The 23,710-nt window shown below is 44.7% G+C and overlaps 1 protein-coding gene across 2 annotated transcripts in view; it reads left to right on the forward strand.

Moving 5' to 3' along the window:
- The window catches only part of SLC25A13 (solute carrier family 25 member 13), a 110,392-nt gene that overhangs the window by 83,708 nt on the left and 2,974 nt on the right, over positions 1 to 23,710 (forward strand). For both annotated transcript variants that reach the window (XM_081882853.1, XM_081882854.1), the window contains 3 exons: positions 5,626 to 5,766; positions 15,153 to 15,291; positions 23,542 to 23,700. In XM_081882853.1, coding sequence (XP_081738979.1) covers positions 5,626 to 5,766; positions 15,153 to 15,291; positions 23,542 to 23,700 — 439 coding nt within the window. The remainder of the gene's footprint in view (positions 1 to 5,625; positions 5,767 to 15,152; positions 15,292 to 23,541; positions 23,701 to 23,710) is intronic.

Genomic DNA, 23,710 nt, shown 5'->3' on the forward strand with positions numbered 1-23,710 from the left:
CAAATCCCCGCGATGGGGTGAGCTCCCATTGCTTGGTCCCTCCTCCTGCCAACCTAACAGTTCAAAAGCATGAAGTGCAGGTAGATAAATAGGTACCGCTCCGGCGGGAACATAAATGGCGTTTCCGTGCGCTGCTCTGATTCGCCAGAAGCGGCTTAGCCGTGCTGGCCACATGACCCGGAAGCTGTACGCCGGTTCCCTCGGCCAATAAAGTGAGATGAGCGCCGCAACCCCAAAGTCGGCCACGAATGGACCTAACAGTCAGGGATCCCTTTACCTAGGACAACAAGGAGGGAACCAGTCTAGCCTCTCTAGGAAGGAAGGCTCTCTAGGAATACTCTGTCATTCAGAGGAGCCAAGATGGCTACAAGTTTCAGTGGACTAAAATGAGATCCCTGCCCTGCATGTACCACCCTGGTTAATAACTTTGTGAGTTGCCAACTTTGACCAATATTGTCATACTTTTTACTGAAGTCTGTGGTGCAGCTAGCTCTGTAGTTGCAGGCAGAGGTCTGTAGCTCCTCCCTCAAAAACAGGGTAGCCGCGTGATCTGCTTTAAAGATGACAGTCCTCTGTTTGAAGACATCTTCTCTATCTGAAGGGCTTTCTGGACCATGTCTGGTTTAAAGAACCATGAAAAGAGAGCAGGGAGGGCCTTGTGGGTGCCTATCAAAAGTTTTCCACTAAGACAGCAGGCACACACGGGTCAACTGATCACTGCATCCCCTACTATTGTGAGATATATTGTATTTCTGCTTAAATAATACTTATTAAAGAATTAGCACATGTACTGGTTTTTTTTTGGGGGGGGGGATGCAAATACTCTTATTCCTCACTCCCCATGCTTTAATGACAAATTTTCCCTATTTTGGCAGTGCATATGTGGCAATAACATTGTCAAGCAGGAAAATGTGTGGAGTGGAAAGGAGCAGCCAAAGTGACCGAAAGGCTGGATCTCCTAGTATTTGGAATTCCTTAGTGTAGAACAAAAGGCGACTAAGTAGGGGGCTTTTAAAAAACAGAATTATCCTCTTTGGGGGCTCCAGATACTCCTGCCTTTCCATTCTTGGGAACAGAATGCAGGGTTCTTCCTAAATTCTTTTGATAGTCCATGCGACCTTGTTTTTTGAAAGATGTTCAGGTACAACCCTTTACTCACAAATTGGCTTTCCCCAGCGTTCAAGCTGTTCCCTCTAACAAGTTCCCTTTAACAAGGCAAACGCAGCAGTTGCTTGCACTTAAATAAACGGTATTCTTCAAAACCTGAACTTCATTGTGTTTGCAACCAATTCATCGGGGGTCCCTTCCTTTCCAAGTCCAGAATTCTATGATTCGCAAAAGTTTGCCGTGTCCTCTCTGGAGTCTGAGGTGCAGGATATGGGAAGGGAAGAAGAAGCAGAAAGGGAGAAGAAGTTGCATTTATCATTTCATGCTTTCCTCTTAGTTCAGTTGCATGTAATGACCTGAGAGCTCCCTTCAACTTGTTTTTGAGTGGTGGGTCAAGCAAACAATCAAGTTTCTTTCCCTCCCAAATGGTAATTAAGGTGGTCAGCAGCATTGTGGTAATATTTCCCTTCCCCTCCTAAGTGACGGAACACTCTTCTTTCAGACAAAGGAGAAATATCCGATTCCCTACCCCCTCCCCATTTCTCCTGGGGAGTGCAGAGAAAATATGATAAAGAAAGAAAGAAAGAGAAAAGAAGAATGATAGACACGTGTGTACAAGGTTATACTGCCATCGAGAGGTGTCTAGTGATATTGTGGTTTTTGTTTTTTGTTTTGAAGTCAAGAGTTGTCACTGAAAAAGTGCAGAAACAAATTTCCATAAAAATACATATTAACCTACAGTAGAGAGTGGATGAGGCGACTTAGGGCTGTCGTGTTGTGTGGTCCTTGAGTGCTGAAACAATTCAACATTGATCCTCATCTTGCTGTTCCATAAAAGTGTTCCAGCAATATTTATTATTTTAAAAACAGAGTGATATTTTAACTTTAAGTGCTTTTTTTGTTTTTACTTTTTTTAAATCGAATCCTTGCATATATAATGTAGTTTATGGGATGTCGCTGAGGTCTCTGAAGCAGCAATGTTTAAATTCCTGCAGACTGCCATGACATAAACCCCTTTTCTTTTGTTTGCTTGCGAGTATAACATTCTGATCCCACTGTTCCTCCAGAAGCTCCTCGGAAGCCTCACCGCAATCTGTGAGGTAGGTTAGGGCTGGCAGATCTTGGCTTGCCCTGGGCCACCTAGTAAGCTTCCTTGTTGAGTAGGGATTAGGTCCTGCACTCAGACCCAATATCCTGGCTCTGGGCTGGGGACCCTGCGACTCTTGACTTTAACTCAGGCAGTATGGCCAATAAGTAGGAATAGTGGGAGTCCCATAACATCTGGAGGTTCACAGTTTTGCAATTCCTGCTCTAACTACTGCGCAGCATTGACAGAAGCAAATTTACCACCGTTGGTTAGGCTGTGGCATTCACACGCATATGCCTCCAGAGTGATTTTGGACCAGTGGCTGTCCCTCAGCCTACCTCACAGGGTTGTTGTATAGTTTTTTTGGGGGGACCCATGTTGAACTCTTTGGAGGAAAGGTAGCAAACAAATAAGCCTGCCAATGTAGTACCATAATTCAGTGTGAAATTGTTGTGGAAGCCTTCCAGGACTTCAGCCTACTGATGGTAGAATAAGAGTGGCTGAGTATATTTATAACTGTTTCCTCTTCACAATTACTGCACATGTTGCTTTCGATAATTAAAAAAATACCTCCTCAGGCACCATCATGGTGCTTGGTCACAAACACATGAACAAAGTCAGTGCCACTGATGGAATGCCATGGGCTGACCTTAGCTAGCCATGTACTTGAAGCGCAGGTGAAACTTAGTGATGGGGTGAACTCTGAAATTGCATATATTAAGCAAATGTGTTCACATTTGATACTTTGCCGCTGCCAGGCAAAACAATGAAACTTCGAAATATAAATAAATAAAGCCACAAGTTGCTTTAGCTTAGTCCCACTCGGAGTGAACCCATTGAAAGGAATGCCCCTTGACTTCATGGTGTCTGCTTGGAGTAAGACTAGTGTGAATACCACCCCATATCGATCATAGTATTATCGGAAGCTTCCTTATACTGAGTCAGAGCATTAAGTCCATCTAGCTCAGCATTGTCTACTCTGGCTGGCAGCAGCTCTGCAGGGTTTCAGACAGGGTTTGCTGCCAGCTGTGTCTGGGACCTTCTGTGTGCAAAGCAGGTGTAAACACCAGTTTACAGCTGGAAGAGTAGACAGGGGCTGGTCTTAACTCTCGGAAAAAGCTGTAACAAAGAGGTGTGTTTTTCCTTGTCACCGGAAGCACCCAGCAGTTGGCGGCTCCATTAAGATGATATACATTGATAACCTGTATTGTTCACAGTCACTGGCAATGTCTCTCCAGGATTTCAAACAGAAGAAACAGGGTGGGGTGGAGGCTTTTGCATGCAGAGTATACGGTCCCCCACTAAGCATTCCCCTATCTGCACTTTCACTGTGGTAGGATTGCAGAGTTCCCAGACTTTTCGTTGGAAAGGGTCCGCAGTTCAGAGCTTTTGCGCAACTTGCTCTCCCTCTGGCATACTTAAGAGCCTCCATCATTTGTTTCATTATTTAAATGCAGCTTGCAAAGGCTGCCACTTTCCAACAAGCTTGGTGGTATTTCACACGCCAAACCTGCATTTTAAAATAATGCAGATTTTCAAAGCCGCTTAGCAGCCCGTTTCTGAAACTTCGGGAGGAATATCATTCTCGTCTTAATTATTTCAATATAGGCATGGTATCCACAGTTGCAGCTCATTAAAATAAATAGAAGGAAATGGCTAATCGCATATCAATTGTGGAAAATACTAGAGGAATGCCCAGGCTGGACACAGAGTTGGGTTTTTGGCTGGAGATCAGAAACTAATGATTTGGCCTCTAATAACCCCGAGTAGTACCATTGATTTCAAAGGGCTTTAAGACTTAAACTGTCATCCTTGCCTTGTTAACATAATCCATCTGCGTCAGATTCCCTCCATGTGTTTTTGAGAAAATGCCTGCGAGGCCCCATGCGCTATGGGGATGCCACAGCAGAACAGATACAGCATACTTCTCAGCATTCTTCCCACACTAGCACATTTAATACAACATTGTCTGCTATCGTTGGCAAGCACAGCAGTGTAGCCCCGGGAGTGTGAGTGCAGGCAAAACCAGCGCAGGAAACCTCCAGCGGCACTTGCGTGTGACACAGGAGTTTCATCAGAGTCCGGCTCCCTCTGTTGCCCTTCTGGTTTTCTTCCCTCCGTGGCCTCTGGCCAAGAGTGGGCACAGGCAGGTAAACAATCCATCATCTTCTGCTTCCTCTCAATTACTCTTGGGGACATTTTGAAAAATGGCTTCGTGCCTTATATCCAGGCTCACTGCAACAGAGCTTGAGGATTTGCTACTGTGCAGGGATGCATTTGCAAGGAAAACCAAACCAAAAAAATACTGATCCACTGGGTCCAGGAGCCACACAGGCTCTGCAGCAACCCAGGGCACTCATCCTTTCCCCTTTTGTATACCAACCTCAGAGACTTGCTTTCCCCAGGTGTCCAGCCTGGAAATCACAGTTCAGGGGCTGAACTAACCTGATGCCTTACTTTCCCAGAGATGGCTGGGTTTGAGGGAGAAGAGGGTAGGCTGTTTCTTCCAAGCTTTTCCTAGTTGTCATACATAGGATTAGCTTTATTAGTGATTTATTAGTGATGCACTTTTGTCTGCTTAAGTATTGTTGTTTTAACGGGCTGTTGGCAGTTCCTCATGACTAACTACGCTAAGCAAATGGCCACATCATTACCCAAGGTTTTTTTAAATAAAACAAATGAAAGTAAGCTACCAAGTTGTTAAAGAAACTCTTGGTTTCCTGCTTGAGTTCTAGTTCTATCTGGAGCGAGTTGAATAAAGTAGGACTGCCTTTTGGATAGAGAAAGGATGTTCACATCAGATTAGCAGCAACTGAGTAAGATGCCCTTTGAGGATATACAAACTTTCAGTTCAGTAACTTTTTTAAAGCGGAGGAAATTAGTTGTTGTAAATACATATGTTCCACAGCACTTTCTGTACGGGAGCCAAAACAGGGAGAGAGAAAAAGATTCTGCCAGATTTCCTTCTTTAGTAGACTGTGATAGATGCTGCCAGGCAGATTTCATTTCTTCTATTTAGTTAATAATTCAGCCTTGAAATGTCTACGGCTAGCTTTACTCTACTCCTGGCCTTCCAGAATCATGGAAATAGATGTTACTGACTTCTTTTTAAGCAAAGCTGTACGGAGGTCACGTTACAGTGGCGTATGTTTATCTAAGGGTTGTTTAGCTCATTGTGTTTAACAGACCAGCAGCTTTCAATCCATAAATCAATTGCAATTAAAATGCATAATTAACATCAGTTCATTTTGTACTGCAGTTCGGAAAGCAATGTCGCTGTATCACCTCAATTCACCCCTATCCTTGTGAAGGCACCATTGAAGTACATGGAGACCCTGTGCCAGCAGCATTTGGAGAGTTCTTCCTTTCTGTACTTCACAGCGAGGACATGTTCACAGGGCCACTCATGTGTTTTCCTTTCCCCACTCCAGGCTGGAGCATCTCAAGTGATTTTCACAAACCCACTGGAAATTGTCAAGATCCGCTTGCAAGTGGCTGGAGAGATCACGACGGGTCCACGCGTTAGTGCCCTTACTGTACTGCGGGACCTGGGATTTTTTGGCCTCTACAAGGTAAATACATCTTGGTTGTCAATGGAAGAGAATATGCTATTTAAACTGTTGTTTGAAACTCGTTCTTTTTGAGAGTTAGAAAGTGGCATATTTTTTAACAGTATCCAAAAACAAAGAAACGCCGGTGCCCAAAAATACAATGAAAGAAACCTCAGTCCCTGTAGCAAAAGCTGCTAAAGTTTATTTGAGATTTCTGTCAGGCTCACGTGGCTTAAAGGTCTTAATTCTAGAGTACCTTAGGGCCCATCAGCACAGCGACTAGACCTTGAACGTCATCAAGCAATGTCCTCGTGTGCTTCTGCATTCTCCTGTTCCTTGGACTTAAGCCAATATACGTCTCAATTCTAAACACTGTTATTTAGAAGCAATCGCCTAGTCTCTGAGCAACACCATGTTGATCTGCTCTGGTGTCACAGTAGTCCTTTGTTAAATCTTTGCCAGGGAGCCCCGGCTGATGATGTCACCATTTCTGTGGCTGCCATTGGCTTAGCTGCTGTGATGCCTTGGAAGTTCTGGCCAATCTGACCAAGCCAGGTTGCTGTGCAATTAGGGGAAATTAGGAAACTTTATCTTCTGGACTCCAAAGATCTATGTGTTGACCTTAGAAGCACACATGTACAATACTGTTGGGGAGGGGAGACTACAATATTAGTCTGTGAGAGCATCAGAATGGGAGCGAGTTGAAGGCCCCTTCCCTCCAACCACTTTACTGCTCCCAGTTGCCCCCCGCCAGCAAAAAAACAAAACAGTTCAAGAAAAACATGTGAACTACTGTTGCATGCATTTGTGTGTTACTTCTTGCTTGATCCTGGAATTGTTCTTCAATATTGTTTGATACCTTACAACTCATCCTAATAGCTGCATTCTAGTTAAATGTTGTCCATACCCCCCCCCCAAAAAAGATATTTTTGTAGTTGCATGTTTTTCTTAGCCCTGATGTGACATTAAAATTCTACCTATTGTTAAGGGGAATAAGGTTGTGTGTCTTATTTAGATGGTGGGCCATGTGATAGAATCATAGAATGGTAGAGCTGGAAGGGACCCGAGGGTCATCTTGTCGAAACCCCTGCAATGCAGGAATCTTTAGCCCAGCATGGGGCTCGAACCCACCATGATGAAATTAAGAGTCTCATGCTCTCCATACTGAGCTATTTGCTTCCCTGTGTGGTGATGGTGAAACCACTCTGCCAATACAAGAGCTAGTGCCACTTAGTGGATGCTTTCCCTCCCATTAGCGGTAAGTCAAGGAAACACTCACCCGTTCAAAAAAGTAGCTATAGCTACTGCTAATAAATTCCCCTTTGGCTTGCCATGTAAACACATCTGAGCAGGGTTAACAGTGGTTACATACCAGCTTTGTTGTATATGTGCATACTAAACATTTGGAAGCCTTTAAAAGAAGAAGGAAGGAAGGAAATCTGAAGTGATTCCATGTACATGTTGCTTCATTATTCAGTCACGCCTATCGGAATTGCTTGTTGCCACAATAGCGAGGGAATTTGCATGCGTGAGCTGTCTATTTTGTGTCTTTTCAGACTGGAGAGCCCTACCAGAGCTGTCTTTACCTGGGGGTGCAAGGGTTGCGGGGCACCCCGGCGCCGAATTCTGGGGGTCGCCAAATGGGACTTAAAGTGGGGTGTGCCCCCCATTGACTTGTTAGCATTTTAGCTGTCTTATTGCAGTCTTTTCTATGGAATAATTTCCCTTGAATTTGCATTATGGCACTGCTTGGGCAGGGAGAGACCAAAGGTATGGTCCAAAGCGGGGCGGGGAGCCTCAGGAGTGGGGAGTAGGGATCAAATTTCAGCCCCCAATCCATCAATACTGTCTCCAGGCCACCATACCTGCTGTGGGTTCCATGACAGGAGAAAGGTGGAGTATAAATGTAAGAAAATAAATAATATAATAAGAAGGGAGGGGAATGTGTTAAATACTCCACATTCTCAAGGCTGTGACTTTTTTTTAAAAAAGGTAAAATCGTAGCTTTAATTATAAACAAATGCTTAACCATGAAGAAAACTCTTAAGTAGCTTACATATATTAAATTATGCATTCAAATTATTTGTTAAAGGTTTATAGTGAAAAACAATATTTTGAAAATTCAAAATAGAAATGAAACCAGAGCAGCTAAAAGCTGTATATTTCTCTGTGTAATTGTGCACCTTCATCAGCTTTTCGTATTTGTGCCAAAATAGATTTACAGGAAAGTAGATTATATTTAAACTGTTTGCAACTTTACCTTTTAATTGTTCTAGCCCCACCTGGGACCTTGGGGTGAAGGGTGGGTAAATAATAATTATTATTATTATTATTATTATTATTATTATTATTATTATTATTATTTCTTTTGTGACTCACTTCCAGATTATAATTCTTAGTTAGAATGTGTATCACAATGTTTGTAATACTTCCCTCTTCTCATGGACAAAGTTTATTTGTTATAACACTGTATATTACCTCCTCTGCCCACTGTTAACCACCAACCTTTTAAAAAAAATGCCATTTGAATTGCATTTGTTGCGATTTGAATTATATACCATGGAACAGAATGGCATGCATGCAGAAGTAAAATATAACTCCCTATTAGTGTTATTATTTATTGTAAAAATTAATACACTAAACACTTTCCAACATTTTAAGGATTTTTTGTTTAGTAATTTAACAAGAACATGTTTGTTAGCATGAAGGTTAACCTTTTAATTTATCATGTTATTTATGATAGGTGTTCCTGTTAGATGAATAGCTATTAGATGGGGTCACTTTTCCTGTTTTAACACCTTTTTATTCAGCTTTCTGAATAGCTTTGGTCCTTTGTACTTTCCTCCAATTATCCAAGTTATTTTAATTCATTTTAATTTTTTCTCAGAAACTTTAAAGCAAGCTCCGGTGGGGTAGCCGTGTTAGTCTGTTGCCACGTAAAGGAGACTAATAAATTAGGTGCTGAGATGGACGAATAAATTGGTCTTAAAGTCTAATAAATTGTGTGTTTTGATAGACTGGAGCCCACTCTATCAGATGCATGAAGTGTAATCCTCAGTTGCAAGGTATCTAATCACAGGGGAGTAAAGGAAAAAATGGAGAAGCTGGAATTAAGTGGCAATTCAGTTAGAGCTTGAATGTACGGAAAATAGGTATGTGAGGAGATCACCAGGAGCTTCTGGAAGGGAGAGGGAAGAGAGGAGCTTAGTTGGCTTCCTGACTCTGGTGTTATTGCAGTTTACCGGAACGGGAGGGATGAGGCAGCGGGGAGGTCAACACGGCATGTCTGCCCCGTTGGAGCCAATCCGGTGCTCCTGCCAGTGCGTTTGAACTGCACTTGACCTCCCCCACTTTCCTGCCACTTTCCTTCCCAGTAAGCTACATGATGGTGCCAAGAGGTTAGGTAAGTGCCACTGCCCCTCCCCACCCTCCCCACTTTTGATGACAACACAGCGTATCTCAGCAATGCTGGGCAAATTAGCATCTGTAATGGGACAGGAAACCATTGTCTCCATTCAGGCCCAAATGAGTAGGATTGAACTTCTGTATACATTAAAATTCAACAGTTTTGTGCTGGAGCTTTCCCTGTCTAAAAGAAGCATCTTTGGGAGATTCTCAGTGGAAGCAGGTGGGAGCCCCTATTTGACCACTTTTTAGAGTTGGATGTGCCATCTCCTTGGAATTGAGGCAGCAAACCTGACATGAGCTGAGAAGATAATTTCAAAATACTTGTATTGTTCAGTAAAACTAGTTCAGTTACACATATCTGTGTATTCAGTGTTGTTAGCACTGTTATTTTGGTTTACGGAAGCAATATTTGCTCAAGTGCTTTGGACATAACGTAAAACTCTAAACTTGGAGCTACTCACCTTTCCATGCTGAGATGTCAGCCAAAGTCTCTCCAACTTTTCCCTGGGGCTTTGGAAGGCAGAGCAGGTGGGGGCTTCCAGGAAAGGGTTTTTTTTGGGGGGGCGTGTTTGACAACGCTTGCTGCACTTCCGAATTGGAAGGGTTAAGTTGCCCGTGAAACCCAAGAGGAATGCTAACGGATCAAGAAATGACATGCTGCCTATTGTTTGTTGCTATAGGATCAAAATAACAATTATACATGCCAAATAAATTCTAAACCTGTAAGGTAGGAAAAGAGAGGATGGCGGTAAGTACAGGTGCCAGAAGCATTAAATAACCCTCTCAGACAAGGTGCAGTACTGTTGTCTTGAATTCTGCAAGGTCCCCCCAGTCTGGCATTTTTCCCCCTACACGAGACAATGTGCATTCACTGCAGGAGACTAGGTTAAGCCTGCGTCTCCCAGACCTTCTGGCTCCTTATGCCCAACCCTGACACAGAGGTGCCTTTGTGAGTATAATTACCCTCCCCTTGTAGTAGAAATAGTTTATTTAGATCCCCCCCCTACTTTTTTTTTTACCTCAGGTAAGGCTGGAATAAGCGAGAATTAGCATGCTAAAGAACCTGCCCCAGCTCTGACTTCTCTGAGTTGATTATCCGAACCTCCCGACAACCCATAGCTCTTTTTCCCTATTGGTTTGTTCTCTTAAGATACGATCCAGTATTAAAGGCCCGAGAGGCCCGAGAGAAAAGATGTGGCAGTGGGGAGTCAAATTAGCTGGCTGGTAAAGCGGTTGGGGGAATGCTTTAATAAATAAACACCCCAAAAATGTCATGCCCGGCAGGGCTGTGTCTTGGTTGGCAGAATAAACTCAGGCAGATGATCATCATAATTTACCTGAGGACTAATATTAAAGCTGATTTCGGGGTTTCTACAGCATACACATCACTAAGGTGCAGTGAGACTGGCGATCTGGAACACGCTTAAAAGTAGGAAGCAAGTTTCACTGAAAAACTATACGAGAACTTGCTTCGCAGCAAACTGTTTCCTTAACATTTTCAGGATGCATTGGCCATTCTCCCTTAAAGCCTTCCTAATTGGCATTAGCTGGTTGCAGGTGATTAACTTGCAGTTAAATGAGGCCTGCCTGTAAACATGCTTTTCCCAGACTTTAAAACCGAGTTGGCGAGGGGAAACTTTAGACTGTTGAGATATTGGAAAGGAGCCAAAGGTGGTGGTTAATAAAGTGAATCTGAGTTTTGATCCAGCTTTGTTTACACATAGCTGAACAAAGCTTGACAGATATTTTCTGCCTTGAAAGCTGAAAGCATATTACCAGAGGGTCTTTTATATATATATAGAAGTATGCTATTTCCATCTCTGGAAAGAGATTACTGTAAAAGTGAGAAGAGAGTGCTTGCTTAAATTCCATTAATGATTTTGAAGAAACTGAAGCGTATATTTGCCATTTCTTTATCTGAAGTTCTGTTCTGTCATTGGAAAGCAGAACAATATGCACCAATTTTTATATGCAGAAATCTATTAAATCTCAACTAAAATCCTGCCCAAGCATAAAGGGATGCTCTATAGGCTCAGGCTAGGACAGGACTGGGGAACATCTGTAGTCCTCCAGATGTTCTTGGGCTACAACTCCCAGCATCCCTGACCACACTCTGAACTAGCTGAGGCTGATGGGAGTTGGAGTCCAACCACATCTGGAGGACCACGGGCTCCACAGCCCTGGGCTAGGACCCTGCTGAACCCGCATGGAAAGTGTGCACCAGGAATAGCTTCCTGTGTTCCTTTGATGTTAAACCTGGGTGGTGTTGAGAGGGGGCTCCTGGTCAACCTTAAGGTTGTGGTGGGACAGAGAGAGACGGGCATGAAGGACTCTGAAAGATCCTAATCAGTATCTTGAAGTGCAGTTGAAACAAAAGGCATCTGGGTGACAGCATGGAAAAAGAAGTAAGACTAATGAACTCTCCTGTGACAAAAGGCATAATGCATATTTTCCCCAACCCTTTGGGGAAAATATTTGAGATGAAAGAATACTTGCTCATCTCCAGCATTGCCTGCCAGAGAGTGCAACAAATCACAAGGTTGCCTGCCAAGTCGGTAGAACCCGGAAGAGTGTTTGTCTCTAGGAATGCGACTCGCTGCATTTATGAGCCCCTTAGGCATGCTTTACGCCCTTGTAGCAAATGATTGCAGGAGTGCAACCGTAGATGTTTGCTAAGAGAATAAAGGGGTAGGTAGGGAAGATGAATAGGAGTCAGTTTCACAAGTACTGTAGTTCTTTGATATTCTGTATACTAATATTAAACTCATTATCCGAGTGTGGATCCTTAATGTAGCAACAAGGGCACCTCCCCTGCACAAGAGAGGGTATAAGCAGACTTAGGGAAGTATGAAGAATCTTTAGGTAAAAAAACCCTAAGTAGAGAGGGGACCACGACCCCTCCAAGCAGCACATTGAAAACTGACTGTGCTCAGTGTGCCCATAATTTTGTTGGAGGGGTGTGTGGAAAGGAATCAGATATCCTGGAAAAGGACATGGCCGGCTGGAATCCTGAACAGGAGCAGTCCATGGTGCAACATTTTGTTCTCACTTTTGTTTTGTATTAAGGGATGAGCGCTGCAAGCATGAATGAACGAGCACTGTGTAGAGGCAAAGTTAACAAGCGCTAAAAGGCTGTGTCTGCACTTTGGTTCACATATGTTCTACCAGGTCGGGCGTTGGTTCTTGTTGCTTATGCTGCAATTTCTGCGAATTCCAGGGCTGCCATGTTAGAATCTCGCCCTGTGACCCCCATAGGTCATCCGGAGAAAAGTTTGGGTGCAGCTTGGTTTCTTTGCATTCTGTGTATCCCAAGTGTGCCTGCTTTCAGTTGTCTTTTCTGTTACGCTTTTCGTAGGGGAAAGTAAAGGTAAAAAGGCTGACTATTTGTGGCTGAGCTGCATTTATAAAGGTAAAGGTAAAGGTAAAGGGACCCCTGACCATTAGGTCCAGTCGTGGCAGACTCTGGGGTTGCAGCGCTCATCGCTTTATTGGCTGAGGGAGCCGGCGTACAGCTTCCGGGTCATGTGGCTAGCATGACTAAGCCGCTTCTGGCGAACCAGAGCAGCACACGGAAACGCCGTTTACCTTCCAGCCGGAGCGGTACCTATTTATCTACTTGCACTTTGATGTGCTTTCGAACTGCTAGGTTGGCAGGAGCAGGGACCAAGCAACGGGAGCTCACCCCGTCGTGGGGATTCAAAAGCTGCATTTATAGTTCAAGGTATAAAACTAAATCAAAGCCACCACAGATTTCATGTTTTTGAAAGTGTGGGGAACAAGGCTTGTTCTGCCTGCCGGTGATGATCCCAAAGGTCCCACAGCCACTCTGCTGACTGTCAGTGGCTCGATTTCAGACTGGGATCTCTCCCGGCCCTCCTTGGAGATGCCAGGGATTAAATCAGATACTTTCTCCATGCCAAGCAGATGCATCTTTAGGCTGACCTGTTCAGGGACTCATGGAAGAACTGCCCATAGCTCCTCTCACCTGAGGAAGATCAGGTTATATATCTACTGTATATGCAAACAAACTACACTCCTGTAAAGCGAAGTGTTATCAATATGGCAACTGACTTTTTAAGTTTGTTGCAGGCAGTCAGCATTTCCCCTTGTGCAGTTCTCAAGGCAGTCGCACACCATTTACGCAGTGCCACAAGTCTCTGCAATTCGGGCTGTGCCAGTTCAAGTGGAAGCTGTGTTTCCCCTTGCTGTTGTGCAAGACTGGTTTGCTGGCTTGTCTGCTCACAAACTATTCTGTGCCACTTGCCATACCAATCGCAAGGAAGCTGACAACCTTAAAAGACAATCCAGTAAAGAAACAAACAGAAACAAAAAACAACGCACATTACAACAAATAGAATTATTGCAAAATGTGAAAGGTCTGCTATGCAGTTTGAGTCTGTCTACACAATATTGAGAATACAATCTGGGCAAGTGCCAGGGAGCCTCAGCAGCTGTGCTGCCCATTTCCGCTTCTTGCTTTATTGCTCATGCCCTCCAAGCAGCAAGCTTTTCGCATGAAGGGGACGTAAGCAAAGTCATTCTTCCTGTCAGCTATAGGGTGTTGAAACCTGGGGCTGAGGTCCTCCAGTATGCTGGTACTCAGGATATTGTTTTTATTTCGGTCCAGTATTATAAGCCAAGGGATGCGGGTGGCGCTGTGGGTAAAACCTCAGTGCCTAGGACTTGCTGATCGTAAGGTCGGCGGTTCGAATCCCTGCGGCGGGGTGAGCTCCCGTCGTTCGGTCCCAGCTCCTGCTTAGCAGTTTGAAAGCTCATCAAAGTGCAAGTAGATAAATAGGTACCGCTTTATAGCGGGAAGGTAAATGGAGTTTCCGTGTGCTGCACTGGTTCTGGCTCGCCAGAGCAGCTTCGTCACGCTGGCCACGTGACCCGGAAGTGTCTTCGGACGGCGCCGGCTCCCGGCCTCTTGAGCGAGATGAGCGCGCAACCCTAGAGTCGGTCACGACTGGCCCGTACGGGCAGGGGTACCTTTACCTTTACTTTATTATAAGCCAAAGACCATTCATAAAGCATTTCTATTCTTATTTAGCAAAAATTATATACCACTTATTGTAACAAAACCTCTAAGCGGTTTTCAAGCAATACGATATTAAAATTACCAGTAAAAGCATAACATTTAAAACATGTTAAAAAAAACAACAACCCCACAATTAAAACCAGCAGTAAACTAAAACATCAACATCTGCGTGTCTGGATAGACTTGCCTAAACAAAAAATGTTTTTTAAAAAAATTCAGTGAAGGCACCTGCCTGGTGCCAGTAGGCATTTGTGTCGGCCACATCCTTAAATCTACAGTGTGAGAACTTTTTTTGAGACTTTGCACAACACTTGGGATAGCTCAGTCGGTAGAGCGTGAGACTCTTCACCTCAAAGTTGTGGGTTCGAGTCCTACGTTGGGCAAAAGATTCCTTCATTGTAGGGGGTTGGATGACCCTTGTGGTCCCTTCCAACTCTGCAATACTATGATACCTTTCCACAAGTGGGTGGCATTTTTACATTGCCAGCAGAAAACCAGGAGTAGCTGGTGCAGTGGTTCAGTGTCACAAAGCCATTGTCCTGACACCGGTAGTGAGTACAGCAGTAGTGAGCTTGGGGTTGCCCATGCATCCCAGCAGAGCCCCTCCTGCACTCCCACCAGTGCACTTGTGCAGACACCACTGCCCCCCCCCCACCTTGTGCCACCCAGGTAAGCAACAGTGGTGCTGGTGTCTTGAGGGTGGCTCCGCTGCACTGGCTGCTCCTGCAAAACAATATAGCCACTGTCTACTCTAAACAAGCGTGCCTAAGAAGCTGGTTGGATTCTGTGGTCTGCAACTTAATTCTGCACTGGGTTGTGGCCTTTGCTCTTCCTTTTCTAAAGAGGAGGGGAGAGCAAAAAGAGTTGTCCTACCTCTCAGAACTCCCGACCCTTCCTCTACCTTGCTGTGGTTCTGTCCATAATGCAGCTTTTCTTTGTTTGTTCTGTTTTCCTGTCCTAGGGAGCCAAGGCATGCTTTCTCCGCGACATCCCCTTCTCTGCCATTTACTTCCCCTGTTACGCTCACATGAAATCTGCTTTTGCAGGTGAAGATGGGCGGGTGAGCCCTTGGTCGCTGCTTCTAGCTGGAGCAATAGCTGGTAAGTAATGTTTTTTCTTGGGACATTCATGTACCAGGGGTGGTGAAGCTCTGGTCTAGGGACCAGGCATGGCCTGCCAGTCTTCTCCATTTGGCCTGCCAGGGCATTTTTTAGGAAGCCACGCTCAACCACCCTACATTCGACCTCAACCACCCTACATTTGACCTCAAGTTCCCAGTTGCCCAGTAAGGCATTGCTGCCACCACCCAGCAGCTGGCAGAGGGATAGGAGCACAACTTCAGCCTCTCACATGTTTCTTCTTCCAATGCATGTAGTTGGAAGACTTTTGTGTACATCCCCTATGCTTCAAAACGAGGGGCTTTAAAACAGCCACCCCTTCAAATGTGTGGACATTTGAAGGAGAAGCACCAGGAGCTGGATGATTTTCAGGCCCTTGGTACTCATCCCTGCATAATAATGCTTACAATGCTTACACAATGGTTCACTTGACTCAGGGTTTCAGAGGAAAGCATGCCAGGTGATTGGCAGCCCAGCAGCCCCACCTACCTGTCTGCTTTGGCCTGCTGGAGGGGAGGGCAGGTGGGGGGAGATAAAGATCCAGCCCTCTGGCCAGAAAAGGTGCCCCACCCTTGTTCTGTACCCTTTGGTGCCAGGAGATTGCAAGTGGATTGAGCCCTTGAGTAGTTTAATCTGTATCTAGTTGGATCAGGAACTGTGTCGTGGACTTTGTTCAGTAGTGGAATTGCCATGGAGGTGGACTGGTAAGTGATCTGGAGGAAGCAACATTTTGAGCAAAGAGGTGATTGTTTAGGACTAGCACAGGGAGAACCGGTGCCTCCGGATGTTATTGGACTTCTGCTCCCGTTAGCCCCAACCAGCATGGCCTGTGGTCAGGGATGATGGGAGTTGTAGTCCAACAAACATATGGAGGGCACCACATTGGCAACCCTTAGGCTATGGTGCTCCCTGGCAGAGCCTCTCCAGGGTTGTAGGCAGAGGCCTAGTCCACCAGCTTCTCCCTGTTTCTTTTGACTGAAGGTGCCAGGGACTGATGCATTGCAAAGCATGTTCTCTGCTCCAAAGTTGTTATGCCTGCCCCTGCACTAGCAGGACAAGATGAAATGACATGAGGTTTAGTGTGCAGAGCCCCCACACCCAATGCTTTCCTTCTCCTAAGGCTCAGATTTCCTTGCACACATACCCATAGATGACTGTATCCTCCTGTACGTGCTGTGCCTGAAATCTTATAGAGAATTCTTTTGCAATTCTCTCCAGATTTGGAAAAGAAAAGAAAAAAAGAATAACTTGGGAGTTTATAAAAATGGATTGGCATCTGGTTTAAGCCGTGTGAAAGGAACATGATGCATAATATAGCTCATGGAACTCTTTGCCACATGATGATGTAGCAATAGAAGGCTCATGGGCGTCTTTTTAAAAGCTTGAGATGAATATGTGAAGGACTAGGTCTCCGAAGGGACTACTGTGAATGCACAGAGAGATGCTGCCTGGTGTTCTGCTTTATAGGTCATGTCACCAGAATCTTAAGTGCTGGAGCTAGTGTGTTTGCCAGAGTCTTGGCGTCATATGCTGCTGGTGACCAACTGCTAGACCCTTGCTAGCCGGTTACGTACAGCTGACTCAAGCATTGCAGCCAGTCTGCACTAGGAATGACTTCCATTTTCAGACTCTGTTATGTCAGTCTATGATAGATTTGAAAGTTGAAATGGTAATGCAAAGAGCTCTCTTTCTCAGGCATTTGGGTGGGGGCCGTAAAAGGGGTTGCTTAAAAGTGGCTCATAAAAGAATATTCTTACTTTTGATGTCTCCTTGATCAGCAGACTTTTGAATGTCATGTTAATAATATAAGATTACGAAGGCCTGCCCCAAATCTATCCATGCCTTCTGACAGGAGGAGACCAAGCCACTATGATAAAAGAGAAGCTGCTGGCTGGCATAATAAACTTTGTTGACTATTGGAAAGGGTAGAGAGGGGAAAGCTCTCTCTTAAAAAAGTTATACATAAAATAAAAAAATCTTTCTCTCCAGTGTGGCTCAAATCAGCATATGTTTAAAGTAGCATATTTGAAACCCTGCATATAAATCTATCTAAAAGGTGAACTTCTGTTATTATGATAGATAATGGAAATGTAATGGCTCTGGGAGAAGCCAGGCCTCTTCTGCATGGAATGAAAAGGCAAATAGCAAATGCTTTTTCCCCCCTGTCCTGCTGAGAAGCAGCTAAAGGGGCCCTGTGTAGAGTCACAGTTCAGAAAGCCCAGAAAAAGCAGGCATTGAGCATTTTGCCTTCTGTATTCCAAATGCGAGAGTATCAAAGCTAACTGCTCCCGTTCCTGAAACCACAGGCGTTGACCCCAGCATTCAGCTCTTTCAGCATTGGGCTCTGCTTCAGTCTGTGCCGAATACTCTGAGCAGAGCTCTAAGCGGTCCCTCTCTCACCTTCTTCTCCCCCTTTCCTTTCCCAACTTGGCATGTTTTTGCTCTCAACATGTACTGTCTATATAAAGAGGCAGGATATAATATCCGGATGCTCTTTGCAGCCAAATGTTCTTTACGACTGATGGCTAGATTATCCACTTCCTCTGTTGGTAGCTAAAAGGTTCCGAGATGCTGGTTCACTCCCGGCTCTGCCGTTTGCCTGCATGGACATGCGTCTTTGTTGCTTAGTTTGGAGGATGACAACCGAGAGGTCTGAAGTGCTGATTCTTAGACCACGAAATCAGCATATGCTTAGACTTTAAATAGGATGGCTTACGAACATAGGAAGCGGCCTTCTACTGAGTCAGGCCATTGAGCCATCTGGTATTGCCTGTACCAACTGGCAGCAGCTTCTCCAGGCAGGGTTTTCTCCCAGCCCTACATATGGAGATGCCCAGGGTTCAACTTCGGGCCTTCTGCATGCCATGCCCCTGAGTCTCAGCCCTTGTCTATCAGCCTTCTGCACTCGTCTGTTCCATATTTCACACATCTCTGGTGAACACATTGTGAATGTTCACACACCAGTGCTGAGTCTCAGTTCCTCGCTGCTGTGTTCTTTAAAAGAAAGAAAAGAAAAGAGTGTCCAGGCTTTAAGTATGCAAACCCGGATGCTTGGTTTTGGGGAAATGCAAGAAAGTCCATTCCCTGATGACTAAGCATTTGAGTATATCCAAACCACACTTGGAATCCTGTGTGGCCGTTCTGGTCGCCACACCTTAAAAAGGATATTGTACAGCTGGAAAAGGTGCAGGGAAAGGACAGCCAAAATTATCACGGGGTTCCTGTGAGGAAAGGCGTACAATGTTTAATGATTATTTGTTTGTTTTAAGAAAAGGCAAATAAAAAGTGGCGCGGGAAAGAGGTATATATAATAAAACATGGGGTGGAGAGTGAGAATTTCTCCTCTGTCTCTTATAAAGCTGGAACCTGGAGTCACCCAGTGAAGCTGAATGGACAGAGATGGTGGGAGAGTCAAGACACGGTGCAAAGTTAAATTGTTGACCTTGCTGCCACCATATTTGGTGATGGACAGCTGCCAACTTGGATGGCTTTAAATGATCGTTGTACACATTTTTTGGAGGATTACTGCTGTCAGTGGCTACCGGTCATGGCGGTTACTTCCCATACCAAGAGGCAGTATTCTCTTCATACCAGTTGCCTGGGATTGCTCTCAGAAAAGTGCTGTTGTTCTCACATCCTGCTTGTCTGCATCCCATAGATTGGCCACTTTTAGATGCTGCACTGGCCTGTCCTTAGTTCTGACCTTGCAACATTCTTCCTGTGTTCTTCAGTACTTCCTTCCAGCCAAGGCCTACAATCGATTTTAGAACGAGTCAAGTAGTAAAATGCACCTGATTACAAATACTGTGAAATGATTCTTCACTTGTGAAAATGCCTATTTAGATTGGGTGCATTTCCCTGTTGAGTTGTTCTGTTGTGAAGAGTAAGCTGTGGTAAATGTTGCCCATGTTATCTGTACCATAGCCCTGGGCACCATTATAGTCTAGTTATATGTATGACCTACAAAGCTCATCATGACTTCTGAGATCAAACAGGCTGCTCTCTCAGTGAAACCTCCAGGCAGCCAACCCCTTTGAGAGATTGTCTGCTGTCTGTATTCAGCTAACCCAGTGCTGATGGCATGCACCATTCTACAGCAGATGTTTGTTTTGATTTGGGACTTTCAGATTCTCATTTTTTAATTCATTATTATTTTGACAGTTTGTATGCTGCTTGAGTACAGTTGTGTCTAAGTGGTGTGTGGGAAACCCTGCAGAAATGGACTCAGAATACTGAACACATGATTTATCCAAGCCATGAGGAGCCACTAACAGTGACTCCCAAGAAGTCTTTAGTGATTGAGCAAAGGATATAAGGGATCAGGTGGTAATATAATTAATTACTCCTATGATACATGACTAGGTATAACATCCACAAGAGATGCAGTTATTAAAAACTGCTCAGTTAGTACATTCCTTTTGCTGAATAGTCGGAAGACTATGGATTTAAAGCCGGGTCAATTGTAACCCAACATAATGGAACAAAACAGTTTTTGAGCTCTGTATCCTATCTAGACTTGAAACCTAAGCCAGTGTGTTGAGCCAAGCCATTTCTTAGATTTTCTAATTTTTTTCCTTCTCTGCCCATTGTTGAGCGATTGCAGACTGTGATAACTGTCTCTTTGAAGTTCAGTTCAGCCACAGAAGTAGCCTCTCTTTATCAGTAGTTGCCAGTATAGGGTTAGAAAATGCACAGTAATGTGGACCCTATCTTGTAATTTTTTTTACTATATTTCCATTTCAGGTTATCTTCCATTAGCTGATTAGTATTCAGGGCAGTGACTTGACTCTCTTATCGGGCAGTATAGGACTGGGGAGGGTGGGAATGAGTGGCAGGTACTAGCGAAAGCAAGGGTGATATTATTGGGCTAAAAGGAAGTAAAGGATTATAGGAAGAACTGTAGTTTTATCACGTATACTTTATATGGGCAGAAACATAATAATCGCACTCCCCTGACTGGGAGCATTCAAAGACTTTTTGGGAAGAGATTCTTCCTCTGGAAATGAGGACAGGAACTAGGTTTGGTTATTCAGGACAGAAGTAGGTTTCTCACAAGGCCCCCATGCTAAGCCTTGGCTAATGTTGGAGGCACAGTCCACAAGTAGTTATCACGGTGCCCTCCATTTGTTTTGGACTGAGGTTTCCATCATTCTCTGCCATTGGCAGAGTGAATGGAGTTAATGGGAGTTGTAGCCCAAAGTATCTGGAGAATTCAAGGGCTGAGGACTGGCACAACCCCATCCAAGTCTGTCCAGGGATAGCACTCACCTGGAATTTCTTGACTGAGTCAAGACCATTGTCACCTCAGAGGTCCAGATGTAAATGAATAGAGCTGTGTGTCATCAGCATATTTCCAACAACTTACTCCAAAACCCCAGATGACCCCACTCAGTGGTTTCATTAAACGGCATGGGGGATACAATCGAACCCTGAGGAACCCCACATTTAGGCTCCACAGGGCCAAAGAACACTCCCAAAGCATCACCCTCTGGAAACTACCATCCAAGTAGGACTGGAATTCCCCCCTCCCCCGCAAAGCAGTGCCACACACCCCTAAGTTGAACGTCACATTTCAGGAGCAAATGGACAACTGTCCAAAATTTTCCAAACTTATCTTTGCTTCTTTCTCACCTGTTAACCTCCTTGCCACAAACAGCAGTCTCTTGGTTCCTATACCGAAGTGTTTCTGGATCGTGTCATTACTGTTGTTAGTATTAATTCAGTTGATATCCTGCCCTTCTTCCCAGAGGTGCCCAGGGCGGCATGAGTTTTTACTCAACTGTACGATGCCTGCTTTGCAACCTACTTTAGACTATTTAATTCAGCCGAGGGTGCCTGGACTTTTGCAATTAAAAGACGTTTCTGAAGAGTCCTGGCATGTCGTTTTCAAAGCCTTGCAGATAGTTGCATTCCAAAAATTTGCATAAGATGGAAACTATTTGGGAATTGTACCACAAAGCTCAGGGCTAGTTCACACTTGCTGATGTCCCCAAGGGGGAGTACCTTGGAAGCATGCAAGACTACTGGCTGGTTTGTGGCCAGACCAGGCTCACATGGCGGCATCGTTTCTGTGAAATACCACCTCCACAGCGGGGACGGGGCTTCAGCCTGCATGGCTGCTGTCTTTGCAAGAGTCAGCTAATTTTTAAAGAGTGAAAGTCCAGCTTCTGTGTCTCATAAGCAGGAGGTGAAATGGATGACTCGTGGACTAGTTGAAGGGAAGCGCTGACCATGTTAAGAGAAAGCCACCTTCTGCCAAATGTTCAAATGTGAATGTTCGCACAGTGTGTTTTCCTTTCTTTCTTAATGGGTTTTGAGAGAGGAGGAGCAGTCCTTATTTTGGTGATAAACACACACTTTTACATCTCTTTCAAAGGAGACTACTAAAAAAAAAAGAGATGGCGTTCTGGAGCCAAACCACATTGGTTTGGACAAAAACTGTTACAGAATTATTAAGCTTTAGAGGGAAGAAGAAGATGAAAAAAAAAGCAAAAGCAAAGGAGATTTATGCATCTACATCTGACCAAGCTGGTTTGGAACTGATGCAAAATGGAAAAGTAATAAAATAAGAAGAGACACTGTTTTTGAATACAGTCTTGCTTTATTTTTGTCCTCCCCCCTTGTTTTTCTTTGAATCTAAATACGGATTATTTCATTAGACTGAGCTTGAAAAACTGCTGGTTCAAGGCCTAAAATCATTCAAGATGCCCCTTTTGACTTCGTGGAGAGAGCATGTTTCAGGATTGTGGCCCCTTCTCTGCTGATAATTCGGTATTTGTTGCTTTCTGTTGTTTATCTACCAGCATAAATCTTCCAACAAGACTTTGCTGAAGAAATTAGACGCTGAAAAATGTGCATATGCCCAAAGGAAAATATGGAACATTATTGAGTTGGGGTTTGGGGTTTTTATTTTATTTTGGCGCATTGTGCACAACTTGTACCTGTCTGCCTGTTTTGAGTTTAACAAGACTTCTCACAGGATGTAGCCCTGAAGTCAAAAAAGTGCAAAAATTTCCAGTCTTCTGCACATAGGGGCAAATGCTGGAAACTACAAGGGAGCTGACTTTTACCTCCCCAAAGGGAACTCAAGACCCTCTGCAAGCTTTAGACATTTTATTGAAGACTTCTGCTTGCCTCTCAACTTAAAAAGAAAAATAAAGCATCCATGACAGATAGCCAGCCAACCTCTGCTTAAAAATCTACAAGGAAGGAGAGTCCACAGCCTCCTGAGGGAGACTGTTCCACTGTCAAACAGCTCTTAGTGTCAGAAAGTTTTTCTGTATGTCTAGTTGGAATCTCCTTTCTTGTAACTTGAAGCCATTGGTTCAGATCCTCTCCTCCAGAGCAGGAGAAAAGAAGCTTGCTGCATCTTCCATGTGACAGCCCTTGAGATATTTGAAGATGGCTACCTTATCTCCTTTCAGTCTCCTCTTTTCCAGGCTCAACATACCTGGCTCCTTCAACCATTCCTCATAAGGCTTGGTATGCAGACCCTTGATCATCCTAGTTGCCCTCCTCTGCGCACATTCCAACTTGCCAACATCCTTAAATTGTGGTGCCCAGAATTGGACACAGTTTTGCAGATGTGGTCTGACAAAGGCAGAATAGGTAAAGGTAAAAGGAGCCCTGACAGTTAAGTCCAGTTGCGAATGACTCTGGGGTCGTGGCACTCATTTCGCTTTACAGGCCGAGGGAGCCGGAGTTTGTCAGCAGATAGTTTTTCCAGGTCATGTGGCCAGCATGACTAAGCCACTTCTGGAAAACCAGAGCAGTGCATGGAAATGCCATTTACCTTCCTGCCGGAGCGGTACCTATTTATCTACTTGCACTTTTTGGCGTGCTTTTGAACTGCTAGGTTGGCAGGAGCTGGGACCAAGGAACGGGAGCTCACCCCGTCGCGGGGATTCAAACCGCAACCTTTTGATCGGCAAGCCCAAGGCTCAGTGGTTTAGACCACAGCGCCCCCCCCACGCCCCCAAGAGATAGGGAGAGTACTATGACCTCCCTTGATCTGGACACACTACTTCTGTTGATGCAGCCTAGAATGGCATTAACCTTTTTTGCTGCTGCATCACACTGTTGACCCCTAGATACTTTTCACATGTACTGCTAGTAAGCCAGTCAGCACAGACCATACTGAGCTAGATGGAACATAAGGAAACTTCCCAGGGTCTTAACAGGCCAGCTCACCCATCTCTGGTTTCCTTTCTGCCCTGCTTTCCCTTTCTCCAGGAATGCCTGCCGCTTCCTTAGTGACGCCTGCAGATGTGATCAAGACGAGGTTACAGGTGGCAGCCCGTGCAGGACAAACAACCTACAGCGGCGTGATTGACTGTTTCGGGAAGATCCTGCGAGAGGAAGGCCCCAGGGCATTTTGGAAAGGAGCTGCGGGTAGCCTTTG

This window comes from Podarcis melisellensis (assembly GCF_964234715.1).
Source record: "Podarcis melisellensis genome assembly, chromosome: 12".
Classification (NCBI taxonomy): Eukaryota; Metazoa; Chordata; class Lepidosauria; order Squamata; family Lacertidae; genus Podarcis; species Podarcis melisellensis.